The sequence below is a fragment of the Thalassophryne amazonica genome, chromosome 3 (genome assembly GCF_902500255.1).
Source record: "Thalassophryne amazonica chromosome 3, fThaAma1.1, whole genome shotgun sequence".
NCBI lineage: Eukaryota > Metazoa > Chordata > Actinopteri > Batrachoidiformes > Batrachoididae > Thalassophryne > Thalassophryne amazonica.
Genome location: NC_047105.1, coordinates 76,932,840 through 76,945,344, shown reverse-complemented (window position 1 = coordinate 76,945,344; position 12,505 = coordinate 76,932,840). Strand labels below are relative to the sequence as shown.

At 40.1% G+C, this 12,505-nt stretch overlaps 1 protein-coding gene across 2 annotated transcripts in view; it reads right to left on the bottom strand.

The window, feature by feature from the left end:
* dgkab (diacylglycerol kinase, alpha b) overlaps nt 1–12,030 on the bottom strand; it is a 44,338-nt gene extending 32,308 nt beyond the window's left edge. The window contains exons 1-7 of one of the 2 annotated variants that reach the window (XM_034166869.1): nt 11,876–12,030; nt 10,919–11,032; nt 2,886–2,962; nt 2,645–2,789; nt 2,266–2,340; nt 2,073–2,122; nt 104–178 (exon numbers count right to left, since the gene is read on the bottom strand). In XM_034166869.1, coding sequence (XP_034022760.1) covers nt 104–178; nt 2,073–2,122; nt 2,266–2,340; nt 2,645–2,789; nt 2,886–2,962; nt 10,919–10,991 — 495 coding nt within the window. In that variant the 5' untranslated portion in view covers nt 10,992–11,032; nt 11,876–12,030. Of the gene's footprint in view, nt 1–103; nt 179–2,072; nt 2,123–2,265; nt 2,341–2,644; nt 2,790–2,885; nt 2,963–10,918; nt 11,033–11,875 lie in introns of those variants that run through there. The other variant, XM_034166870.1, reaches the window with a different exon arrangement.
* Between the last annotated feature and the right edge of the window lie 475 nt (nt 12,031–12,505).

Below are 12,505 nucleotides of genomic sequence, written 5' to 3'. Positions count from 1 at the left end.
TATTACTCCGGTGCGACTTATAGTCCGGAAAATACGGTAAGTTAAATCATGTAGGCATACCTAAAAAAAAAAAAAAAGAAACACATCAAAAGAAAGCTCCTACTGGTCTGAGTTGAGACACGTCCCAGCCCAGGTATTCAGCAGCTCGCATCATCTGCAGAATTATACGATCCACCTCCTGATTGAGAGACAGCAGAGTTCAGAACACACAGGAGGTACCTGAGGAGAACTGTTGCAGATACTGATGTGCCCTTTACAGGTTAGGCTCAGTTTTTTACAATGTGATTAACAAAAAATAAAATAAAATAAATAAAAGTCTCTCATCTGATTTTATAAGTGTATCAAGACTCAAGCAAACAATATCCATCAATCCATTTTCTGAACACGCCTAGTCCAGTTAAGGGTCAGAGGGGTTCTGGAGCCCCCACCAACAATTAATCATTGGGCACCAGTCTCTCTCTCAGAGGCTGACACACAAACAAACACAGTCACACCTACAGTCAATTTAGAATCACCAATTCACCTAACCTGCATCTCTATGGAAGTGAAAGGAAGCCAGAGCACCCGAAGAGAACCCATGCAAACACGGGGAGAACATGCAAACGCCACACAGAAAGGACCAGGTGGGAAACACACTTGGGACCTTACTGCCCTGAACAAATTGAAATTGCAAAAATAAAAAAAAAATCTTAAGTATATACATCTAAGCCAAAAATATCTAATTACACTTAATATAAGACAAAAAAAAAACCCCACTGAACTTGCCCATTTTTACCATTATTTTTTAGGAAAATATGTCTTTTCAAAATCTTAGGGAGAAATGTTTTGGAAACCGTGTTTTGAGTCATGTCTGAGATGAAACAAGCTTTTTTTACTCACCATAAGATTTAAGATGCTGTGTTATTTGTAAAACATGTAACACTGTCTACAACTCATGAAATAAAGCTCAAAATTAGTTTTCTCATCTAATTTCAAGAAATCTTAAGTGAATTTTCACTTGTTTCATTAGAAGATTGTCTTACTTTTCACAAAGTGTTTTTAATTTACACACGCACCGGTTTGTAATTCTAAACCACAGCTGATTATTTGGGGTTACTGATTTAAAGGACTCAACCCAAATTTTTCAGAGATTCAGTAAAAGGATTGCCTTTCTATGGCATTTTTTTCATCTAGCAGATGCACAGAATGCTTTACAATGATGCCTCACATTTTACTTCCCCAGCCAACGCAGTACCCTTTTTTTAACAGCTGGGTGGACTAAGGCAATGCACCTGTCTGGACAGTGCCTTGTCCAGACAGGCAGCATGAGTGGGATTTGAAGCCAGATTTGCATATTGGCAGCCCAGCTCCTTATCCACTAAGCTACCTGCTTTGCAGTTATGTTAACCCCTTAACGCCTATATGCTACAATATTTGACTCAAATATGCAACATACCAAATTGACCAGTATGCCTGTTGTCGCAAATTTGCAACATACCATTATTATTATTATAACATTATAACATAAAGTCATTACCAAAACAACTATTAATTTTTTGTGCAAAAGTGAAATTAATAATTTCAACATTATTTACCATCTACTTAAAGGCAAAAACACACACAAAACATTTTTTTTATATACAGCTATATAAATTCAGAACAAAAGCTGTTAAAAAAAAAATTTAATCCATGTCGGTTATTTGATTTTCTTCCACGTCCAATGTCTAATATTACAGTGCACATGAATGCACCACCCAGAAACGCAGGCAAGGAAATAGCTCTGCATTTTTAATTACACCAAAACTCCCAAATTATTTAAAAATGCTTATAGATTATCTATTAACACTATTTCATATCTCAGAAAGTTGATTTTAATAGCCTGTCAGAATAAACTATCCCCAAAAGGGCTCAGGACACAATGGGTAATGTGCCTTTATTTTTCACAATTCCTATGATACTCTTTGGAATGGATGCACCATAACATGTATTTAAATTGTATATATTGGGTTCAAACAACAAAAGGGAAGATATGGCCCTTAAAATACAAACATCATATACTAAAAGTAGCATTAAAAACTTGTCAGTGAACTTACAGAACTGTCCAGAATGCCATTAACATCTTTGTCATAAAGTTTGAAAGTAACTGGGGAGTGGAACAAAACAATAAATCAGCAGTTACACCATTGCTTAATACAACTTCTTCTAAACTGTATGTGTCAATGTTTCAGTAGAATGTATATAAACGGCTGATGCACTATTAGTAAGGATTTCAGAAGGTCAACTGACATTCCAGCTTCTCTCGTGGCTGTCCATCCTCCAGCACAGAAAAGTAGCAGGACACATCACGGAGATAGACACCACCTAAAAGGGAGAAACCTTTGAGGTGTACAAAGTACCAAAGTGATGCCTATCTTCCAAAATCAAGGTATAATTACTGCATGAAAATAGTACATATAGTACTGTATCAAATTAATACTACTAGAATACATCCAGTAATGTGCAGAACTAGACCTACAGCCTTTGCAGATAAAACAGGTGAGTGCTGGGATTAAGATCCAATAAAGTGGCTTTCTTTTCATGATGTTCCCATTAACACGTGCACATTCTTTAAACACGTACAATGCTGTTATCAAAAAAGAAGTCAGACATGATAAAAAGGGTTTACCTCCTTTGGGCATAGAACCTTTTACAGACCCATCTTGTTCTACATGTTGAAAATAACGAAAAAGACGCTGGCATAAATCTTTGGGGAAGTCATCCACTTCGAGGTAGGTCTTGAGAAACAGACAGAACCCTTCTGCATCGACACACTGAGGAGACAAATCAACCTCGTCGTAACATGAGGAGCTTCTGTACTTAACATCCATGGCTGTGAGGGCTTGTGAAGGTACCACATGGTGACTCACCTCCCCAAAACTGTGCTGGGACTGCCGACCCCCAGGGTGAAACTCCTTGATTACATCTTTCACTCTCAAATTGCTATCTGCCGGGAGGGGGGGAATTTAAATGTGAGTGAAATTACTGCATTAGATGTGGCACAATAAACAATCACACTCAAAAAATAACTTGCTCAGTGAACATAATAAAATTATGTAAGATATTTCCACCCAAGTAAAATGTGTTAGCTTAGCCAGAAACAATTTTGCTGAGTGACCTAAGTGTAAATTTGTTGGGTCATCATGATGAATTTGCGTTACTGTTACCTAATTACTGTGGTTCAGGCCAACTAGATTTGAAAAGGTAAATGTAGACCTAACTGTAAATTTGTTGGGTCAACATGATGAATTTGTGTTACTGTTACTCAATTACCCCGATTAAGGTCAACTAGATTTGTAAGGGTAAATGTAAAAAAAAAAAAAAAAAAGTAAATCCCTTCAGCTTCTCCCTTGTTTGTCCCCTCTTGACACAACTCCCCATGACACGGAGAAATATGGCAGGGGTGGGGTTTGAGCTGGGAACATTCCACACTGAAGCCAAGCGCACTAACCACTTGGCCACCACCCCTGCCCTCTAAGTAGTTACAGCTACTTTTGAAATAGAACAGTTACATGTCAACTCAACTTTTCTGTGTTGGATCAGCACAATTTTTGCAGATCCACCTTGGAATTGCTGTGGCAACCCCCAAGCACAAACAAGCAAGCAGCCAAAGGGACTTACTGTTTTTTTTTTGTGTGACATTTACCCTTTCAAATCTAGTTGGCCTGACCCATGGTAATTAAGTAACATTAACGCAAATTCATCATGTTGACCCAACAAATTTACATTTAGGTCATTCAGCAAAATTGTTTCTGGCTACATTAACACATTTTACTTGGGTGGAAATATTTTCCATAATTTTATTATGTTCACTGAGCAAGTTCAATTTTAACCCCTTAATGCCTGAATTTATATAGCTGTATATAAAAAAAATGTTTTTTGTGTGTTTTTGCCTTTAAGCAGATGGTAAATAATGTTTAGATTATTAATTTCACTTTTGCACAAAAAATAAATAGTAATTTTGGTATTTTGGTAATGACTTTATGTTATAATAATAATAATGGTATGTTGCAAATTTGCGACAGGCATACTGGTCAATTTGGTATGTTGCATATTTGAGTCAAATATTGTAGCATATATGCGACAATAGGCATTAAGGGGTTAAGTTGTTACTCAACTACATGATTTGAATGTGTTCACACATAAAACTTGATTCTATATTGTAGAAGCTACATGTTAGACTTATGTTCATGTAACCTAAAAACCAACAACACTCATGTTTTTTTGAGTGCAGTTTGTGAGCTCCAAATGTCACTAATAGAGTCCAGAGGGCTTTATGACTGAATTCTTTACCCACTTATCATTTCTCCTTACATCGCTCATGAGACCTAAAACACAAGACTTTTTTCTGGTTGGTGACTCTATACCTGGGGCTAAACCCTGATGTGAAAGCTAAAATGATTTCCAGCTCTGTTTTTCGCAGTTTCTGCAAAGAGCAGGTGTAATTATCTATTCATCCATTATCCAACAGTGCAAATACACGCCCAGACGCTAAGAGCCTACAAACCCATTTCATTTCTGTCAAAGCTTTTGCATGTACTGCAGAGTATTTTTAGCCCCATACAACTCTTTGTTTCCTGTCAACATGGTGTCTAAATGAAATTCTGCATTAGCTCTAACCCCAGCGGGACAACTTTCACCTGCATTTTGTGTTCTTGTGTTGAAGGCAAATGATGCACCGGAGAACACACACACATTATATATATATATATATATATACACACACACACACACACATATATACATAGAGAGAGAGAGAGTTTAAGCTGCAATAATGAGGACACAAGAGAAGCATGCTGATTTACTTTTGCAAAAGAGTGATGTCTGGTACTAGTGACTAATGGCTCCATCAGTCTGTTTTTCAATTCATTTTTAATCAGTCGAATGAGGATGAGATATTCAAGTTTCTGAATTATCTTGAACCAGACTAGCAATCCCACAACTGTTTCTTTCTAAGACCTTTCCAATGGTGACACTTAGTAATTCAGATGGAATTATTTTTTCAGATTTTGCACTATAATAAATAGCAATAGCAATGTTAGTGTACAAGGTCAGTGCTATTACATGCAAAGCCATTTCAGTGGGGTGAAGAATGCTTGGAGAACATGTTAAATACAACCGTGGTCTAACAGGGTCACCAGGGGTACTTGGCCCCTGAATTAAGCCTTGAATTACCTAGAGTGCCTTGACTGGAGAGTGGCGTCAATTCAGAACATGGTGCCATTTTGCGTCTAACTGCACTGAACTACTGAATGGAACTTTTATGTTTTCAACATTTTTTAAATCATTCAAACCACATACAGCAACACATCCAGGTACAGGTGCTATCAAAATAAATATCAAATAGTTAAGCTATCAAATTTACAGAAATTTACAATTTATGATGATTTATTTAATTAATTTAAAGCCTGATTTATGCAGCTGCAGCTCTGTAACTCCGTGTCATGCACTAACGTGTGTGACAGTTTTAAAGGTCTGTCTCTGGATTATGCTTTATTATGGATTAATTTGACCCTCAACAAGCTTTTCTTTCTACAATCATCACCTCCAAATCAATGGTAAGCTGTACATTTTCCTCTTTTACTGACTTTGTGCTGTAAATGTGATGTGGACTTTTCTGATCCATTTATCAGCATGCGCGCTGTAAAAACTATTATAGTATGATGGCAGACGTGTTATGTGTCGACGCGGGTTGAGGAGCGGACCTGCGTCTGACGGAACCCAGAGCTAAAATAACCAGAAAGCGGTTCCAATAACAAAACAATTTATTTTTCCACCCTTTGGTGCATAACAAAGTGTACAAACAAAAGCTGCGTCAGTCTGGCGGAGTGAAGGATGGCACGCTCTCCAGCGCCCAAAAGGATCGAAGCCTGGCGCTTCTGGACCCACGTTCACCGCCAAACACCCCCCCAGGTGGACACGACAAACCGACTCTCTGCGAAGGATAGAAAAGGTGAGGTAAGTCAGCAGCTACAACTAATATCCTTCAAAAGGCACACACTATCAGCAACACATTCAGGTCTGTATTTAAGCTTTATGTAAATGAGCAGCTTCTCACAACAGGTGGAGGATCATCAGTCCGCATGCCACGGCAGTGAGAAGCGAGCTGCACAATTCTCATCAAAGTTCAAATATACTGCGTAACAAAATACCAAGTTACTATTAACAATTAGTCAAACAATTAATCACCTCTGATGTGTGCTGACAGCATGTGTCCCTCACCCTTCCTCCTTCACAGGCACGATGTGTCAAACCCAGGCGCGGTCCTCAGCGTCTCACAAACGAACATCACAAGGTCGAGTTCCCGGCAATTCTGCTTGAATCACACATGACTTAAATGCAGAACGCCATCTCATTATCTGCTTCAGCTGAAAGTCTTTAAGGTTGCACGTGAGCACCATCCACAGGTGCTGCACATCATGTTGATGAGGGTGAAGGACTCTTCTGCCAGCACCTTCTCCACAGACAATAAATCAGTTTGCATACCACCTGGAGAGCAAAGAAAAGAAAAGAACACCAAAATGTCCAGCCACACCCCCCCAACACACAACAAGACGAAGGATTAAAAGCAGAAAAGTGTCAAATCACAGCCTTTTGTGTTTGATTTAACAGGTGCATGTCAGGCTGTGGGTCTGAGCACCATTTGAAAAACTACAGATCGGACTTTTAATCACAGAAATGATTCCTCTCCCGCTTTCCACAAATCGGCGAGTGTCAGAGCTGAACTTTAATTTATACCTCTGCACGTGCAGACTGCTCTGAGTTTTTAATGGAAATACATTGTGATCAGACGGGACATTTTATCTGATGTGAACAAAAAAATCCGCTGCATAAAATCTGTTATACGGTGTTTATTACATGGAAAAAATACAAAAACTTTGGGACTTTTTTGTCCGGTGACTGCGAATATCTGGTTTATACGACCACGGTTTAAATGAGTTTTACTGTACATGGGACTGAACAATAAATTTACCTCGCAAAGCTTTGATGATGAAGTCACTTCCATCTCACACGGCTGACTTTATTGTGCCAAATTTTTCTTCTGTTCGGATCTGAAGGGAATCTGTACATCTTGAAGCCCTTGTTGTGTCTATTTGTGCATCCAGATGCACAACAACCCGGCATTTTCAGCAAATAAATATATAAAATAGCTGGATTTAAATGCAGACACATTAACAGCAAATGCTATTTTAGCCTCAAGATGGCACCATGAGCCATGTGACCAATTTTTTTCAACTTGTCATGTTGCCACTCTCTCTAATAAAGGCACTCTGGAATTACCACCCCTCTCTACCCCGCCCAAAAAAATTAAGGTAAAAACAGCAGCTTGCAGTGTACAAAACATCTGCATATCCTTCTTACCAGTAAGTGTAATTATTACAATACATATTACCATATTCATGCCTGGAAGGATCTTGCAATGTAACACCAGCCAGCCCTAAAGTAAACCATGCTATTTCTTAACATTAGTTGAACAACTCATCCGTCTCCCTCCCACCAATCATTGCAATGGCTAACTTAAGTCTATTGTCCAAAAAACTAGGTTGTAGTTGGTTAATGTTAAGTAATTATCTAGCTTGATTAATAAACTTTACTTTCTTACCGTCAGAGGTTGTGTATTAGATTGTGTCAAGTATCTATGGATGGATCCTAAAGTTAGCTAATTTCTAATGTGTGCATTAAATTACAGTATAACTACCTTTTGTTAACTAAAGCTAATATTTCACTGACTCGTTCCGTAACTAATTTTGGGCAAGGCCCCACCCACAAAATGTCATTGTAAAGTCTCATTCTAATTCAAACAATTCAAACAGGAACATGAAATACAGCAGCTCTTGTGAAAACTTATGCAGAGAATCATGGCCTAACATTAAAAAAACGGTGTTGTCTGCAAAAGGTAGAGATGTTTCCCTGATACATCCATAACACAGTCTCCAACCACCTTGAGAGTCTGTCCATGAAAATCACAAACAGGAACAATGTCAAGGTACATCCCTAAGGGCCTCTTCACACATAGTACGAATAAGTACAAATCAGGGGGACTCACGGTGGAACAGCTCATATGAGCGAACCACGAAAACATCAAGCCAACAGACAGGCATGAACGATGCTGCTGCGAGGGTTCATGCACAGGGGAACACCGTGTGAGCAGCTGAGCGATGTGGTTACACATCGCACAGCTGCTGTGAAAATAAAAATAAAAAAAATGAAAAATACATGCCACCCACGGGATTCAAACCTGCACTCTCCAAAAGCTCTGGTTGCAAGTCAGAAACTTTACCACTGAGCTACCATTGCTGTCCTGTGAAAGGCGCGGGAAAACAACTGATATCAAGAAGGACATGGACGTATTTTAAAAAAAAAAATAAAACCACACACTATATAAAAAGACCACATTTTATTGAATCCTTCATATCAAGCGGGCAATACAAGTATGAACCGTCTGTTCCTCTGTAGATGACCCATGGTCACAGACATACAGTCATGAAATGACATGAATGAGATGCAGGGCACTCTTATGTCCACATATGCTGGCGGCATGTCCAGCCAGCCCCGCACACGTGTCCTGCCCGACACTTCTTGTGGACGGTGCACCGCAGGACTGACACCTCGTCATGTGGAACAGAGCTCATGTGGGTGGCGTGACATTCAGACCACCCGCCGCGTGTTATGATCTGGCAGTCCGGATCACCTGGGGTAGCCTGTCAATGTGCACAGCGTGTGCATGTTCGCTGCAGCCCATTTCAACAGTGATATATGTTTTCATGTATGTCCACGTGATGACAGCAAGCAGACACACACGCGTCACAGTGGACAGTTGTTAATTCATGTCCGTCCAAACACTGTACATGTTCTCCAGCTGGGATGTCCAGAACCAGGGATCTCGACAGCTGCTCCTGTCGGCGGCCACACCCCGTCAGTTCAGTGCACACACCAACGTGTCACTGTGTCTGTTTGCAAAGCCACACTCATGTGGGTACTTAGACAAATTTCACATCCAGCGCAACAGTGATTGTCTGTTGACTGTTGTCATGTTAATAGTGCGAATGGCCACACATTTTGTAAGTGCCATGCGAGCAGTGTTAGATGTTTGTGCGTGTCACCTCGAATTTGGCCGACACCTGCTGCAAGAAGGTTCAATGGGCTCTCACAGCACACTCTGTCTTTCAGCTGCTGGTGTGAGCAAATTCAATTCAATTTCAATTCAATTTTTTTTGTATATAGCGCCAAATCACAACAAACAGTTGCCCCAAGGCGCTTTATATTGTAAGGCATGGCCATACAATAATTATGTAAAACCCCAACAGTCAAAACGACCCCCTGTGAGCAAGCACTTGGCTACAGTGGGAAGGAAAAACTCCCTCTTAACAGGAAGAAACCTCCAGCAGAACCAGGCCCAGGGAGGGGCCTGGTTCTGCTGGAGGCAACAAGTGTACAAGACGTTGGTGGCAGCTATGATTTTACACATATTGCTTATGATTTCTGCTTCATATGCACTTCATGCACAATTTGATCAAATTTGCACTATGCGTGAAGGGGCATAAGAAACTTCAGCACCTATCAAGAACATGTTTGAATTTTTCCAAGTACATTTGCTGTTGTGGATGTGAGACTTTGATGCTAAGCAGTGTCCTAAGGTAACAACTAGATGCCATTTAAACTAGGTGTCTTCAGAGGATCCTTGGGTACTGTTGAAGTGACTTTTTGTCAAATATGGATGCTTTATGTAAACTAACATGAGGAGTATCACTTGCATTGTAAGAGAATGTCAGTTATGACATTTTGGCCATTTAGGGCGTTTCTCTGGTCATGATTCAGCATGAGTGCCTGAGTATTGAGGAACCCAGTGGCTGGAGAAGGCCAAGGGGACACCCACATTTCATCTAGCTGTGGCAGACAGATGGTTACTTGCAAGAGGTGGGGGTGGACTGGTTGTGTGCTTGGGCGGTTGCTGTCCAGGACCCAAGGTGGTTCCCGTGATGCACAGCACTAGCACATGCTCCCAGGCCTGGCCTGATACAGACACTAATCAGGAATCAGAAAGCCCTAAACAAGGACAGAATGCCTCACAATACCAATGTACCCACCACAAGACACCCACATAATCACAGACAAAAGCTTTCCACAAGTCAAGAAAACACAGATTGATTGAGAAAGCCCTCACTCAAAGTTCAGGAATCTTGCAAGGGTAAAGAGGTGGTTCACTGCTCAGACAAAATCTGTGACATTCCCCCTCAATCTAAGATTTGACAATCAGTTGGGTCTCCTGTCTAGCACACTTCCTGGACTTAACTTTTAATGTTTCAATAGTAATTAGTGCAAAAGCGAAAAGGTGTAAACAACTAACAAATGAAAAACGAATTTAAAAATCTTTCAATGACTTGTATTTTTGTTTTTTTTCTGGTGTCCTTAAAGTTAACAGTGTGTAGGATTTGGTGACATCTAGTGGTGAATTTGCAGATTGCATGATGCACTGTCAGTTTTGTTTCCTTTCACATTTAAACTTCTTCAGCAATGAGACTTTGCCTTCTCTTGTGATACTCATATGGTCCTCCATTTTGCAAAAATAAAGGTTCTCAAACTCGTTAGCGTGCACTAGTAGACAGTGTAACAGGGGAACAACCACTGATTCCTCTTCATTCCTCATTCTTCTGGGCGTGTAGCAAAATGTCAAAGGCAGAATAAGTATGTCCAGTTGGAACACATTGATTTGTTGTTGTAGGTAATTACACACGAATGACTAAATGGTTATAAATGCTATGTTCCATTTCTGCCAATAAGTACCCCTATGCCCTACACACTGTAGCTTAAATATCATAACAGTCAACTGAAATTAAACCTACAATCTTTCATAATTGCATCTGTTCCAATTACAACAGGATATGGAAAAAGTTTAACTTACATTCCATGTATTCCTGTAGCTGGATAAAATCCACAGGAGTAAGGGTGCTGTCTACATTGTCAAACGAGGCCATGTCAACCGAAAGAACCACGACACACCAAAGATGGGATGGTTCTGGAGGGACAGGGAGGCACAATGACTACAGAATGGAACACATTTAGCGAAGAGGACAAAGAGACGAGTCAAATTTTGCTGTGTATACAGTACGTTAGGTCTCATGTCATTCAACTTTTTTTTCGAGCGGTAACTGGTTGTCTCCATTCCTGAAAGGCACAAAGTAGAACTAAACCAGACACTCCCCTCCCAACGGGCAACTACAGTGTCTGACTTCAGGTATTCAGACAGCTTCATAAATTGCAGCAAATCTGAATTAATCTGAGAAGATTATCGATTATGAAACCAGAGTGGATAACAGCATCACTTTTTAATTACACTACCCTTAAAAAAAATAAAAAAAATAAACTTACAAAACAGCAGGGCTGTATTTTTAAAAACAAACAAAAAGTAAGCCCCTTTGGCTGTTGTCTTGTTTTTTCACTTAGGGTCACCACATGTTGAACTGGCACAAGGTTTACCCTTACAAACCCAACTCTACACTGCAGGGAGAGATGTGGCAGCGGTGGGATTTGAACCAGAAACCTTCCGCACTGAAACCAAACGCACTAACCTCTTGCCCACCGTCGCTGGCGTTATTTTGAACAACTGTCTCGTTTTAAAATGCCAGTATTATGCAATAACTACAGAACTACGTCTTAAAAAAAACCTCACATTTGAGGCATGCGAAGTAACCACCTGTTCCCTAAAACGAGTACATAAAATTCTCCATGATGACATTTAACTTGTGGAAAGAGATTAATAATTAATATCATAACACTAAAGCAATCACTAACAAACACAGATCACCTTCGACCTGACGGTGCACAGGTGTCAGATTTTTTTTTTTTTTTTTTTTTTTACCTTTTTGTTCCTCACACAGACCTCGGGGGCAATAAACGTCCCAAACACGGAGCCTCGGAACTTCTCTGAGCTGTTGGACGGCAGCTGGCACTTTGTGCGCAAATGTGTTGGGCGGTATTAGAGGATATGAGGGATTAAGAAGGAGCGGAGGAGGAGCTTTTAGCCACATAATTACAGTTAGTGGCGCCGCCTCGCGCATGCACGCCCGGGCTCGTGCACGGCCACCGGTTTGATTTACTGTCAACGCATTTTCTAAATGCTGCAGGCCTAAGCCCCAAAATCAGAATGAGGTTTTGTCTCTGTGTGGCACAGGCACTATTCACAGCTGTGCTTTCGTGCATCAGTAACCTGATGAATGAGAGAATTCGTGAATTGGCTTTGAAAGGTCAAACGATTCTGGAACATTTTGATGGTTTTGTCTTAGAAGCACGAAAACGCAGGATTGTAGATGAAGACATTCAGTGAACATGATGATGAAGGATGATGAAGCATCTCCTGCCGGCCAGAAGGGTAAAAAAAAAAAAGTGGTATTAACAATACAAAATTCTATTTTTATGTTAGGGGGTTCAGGTTTGTCCCTGGCAAACACAGGTAAATATATACATAAAATGGTCAGCATTCACATTTTCA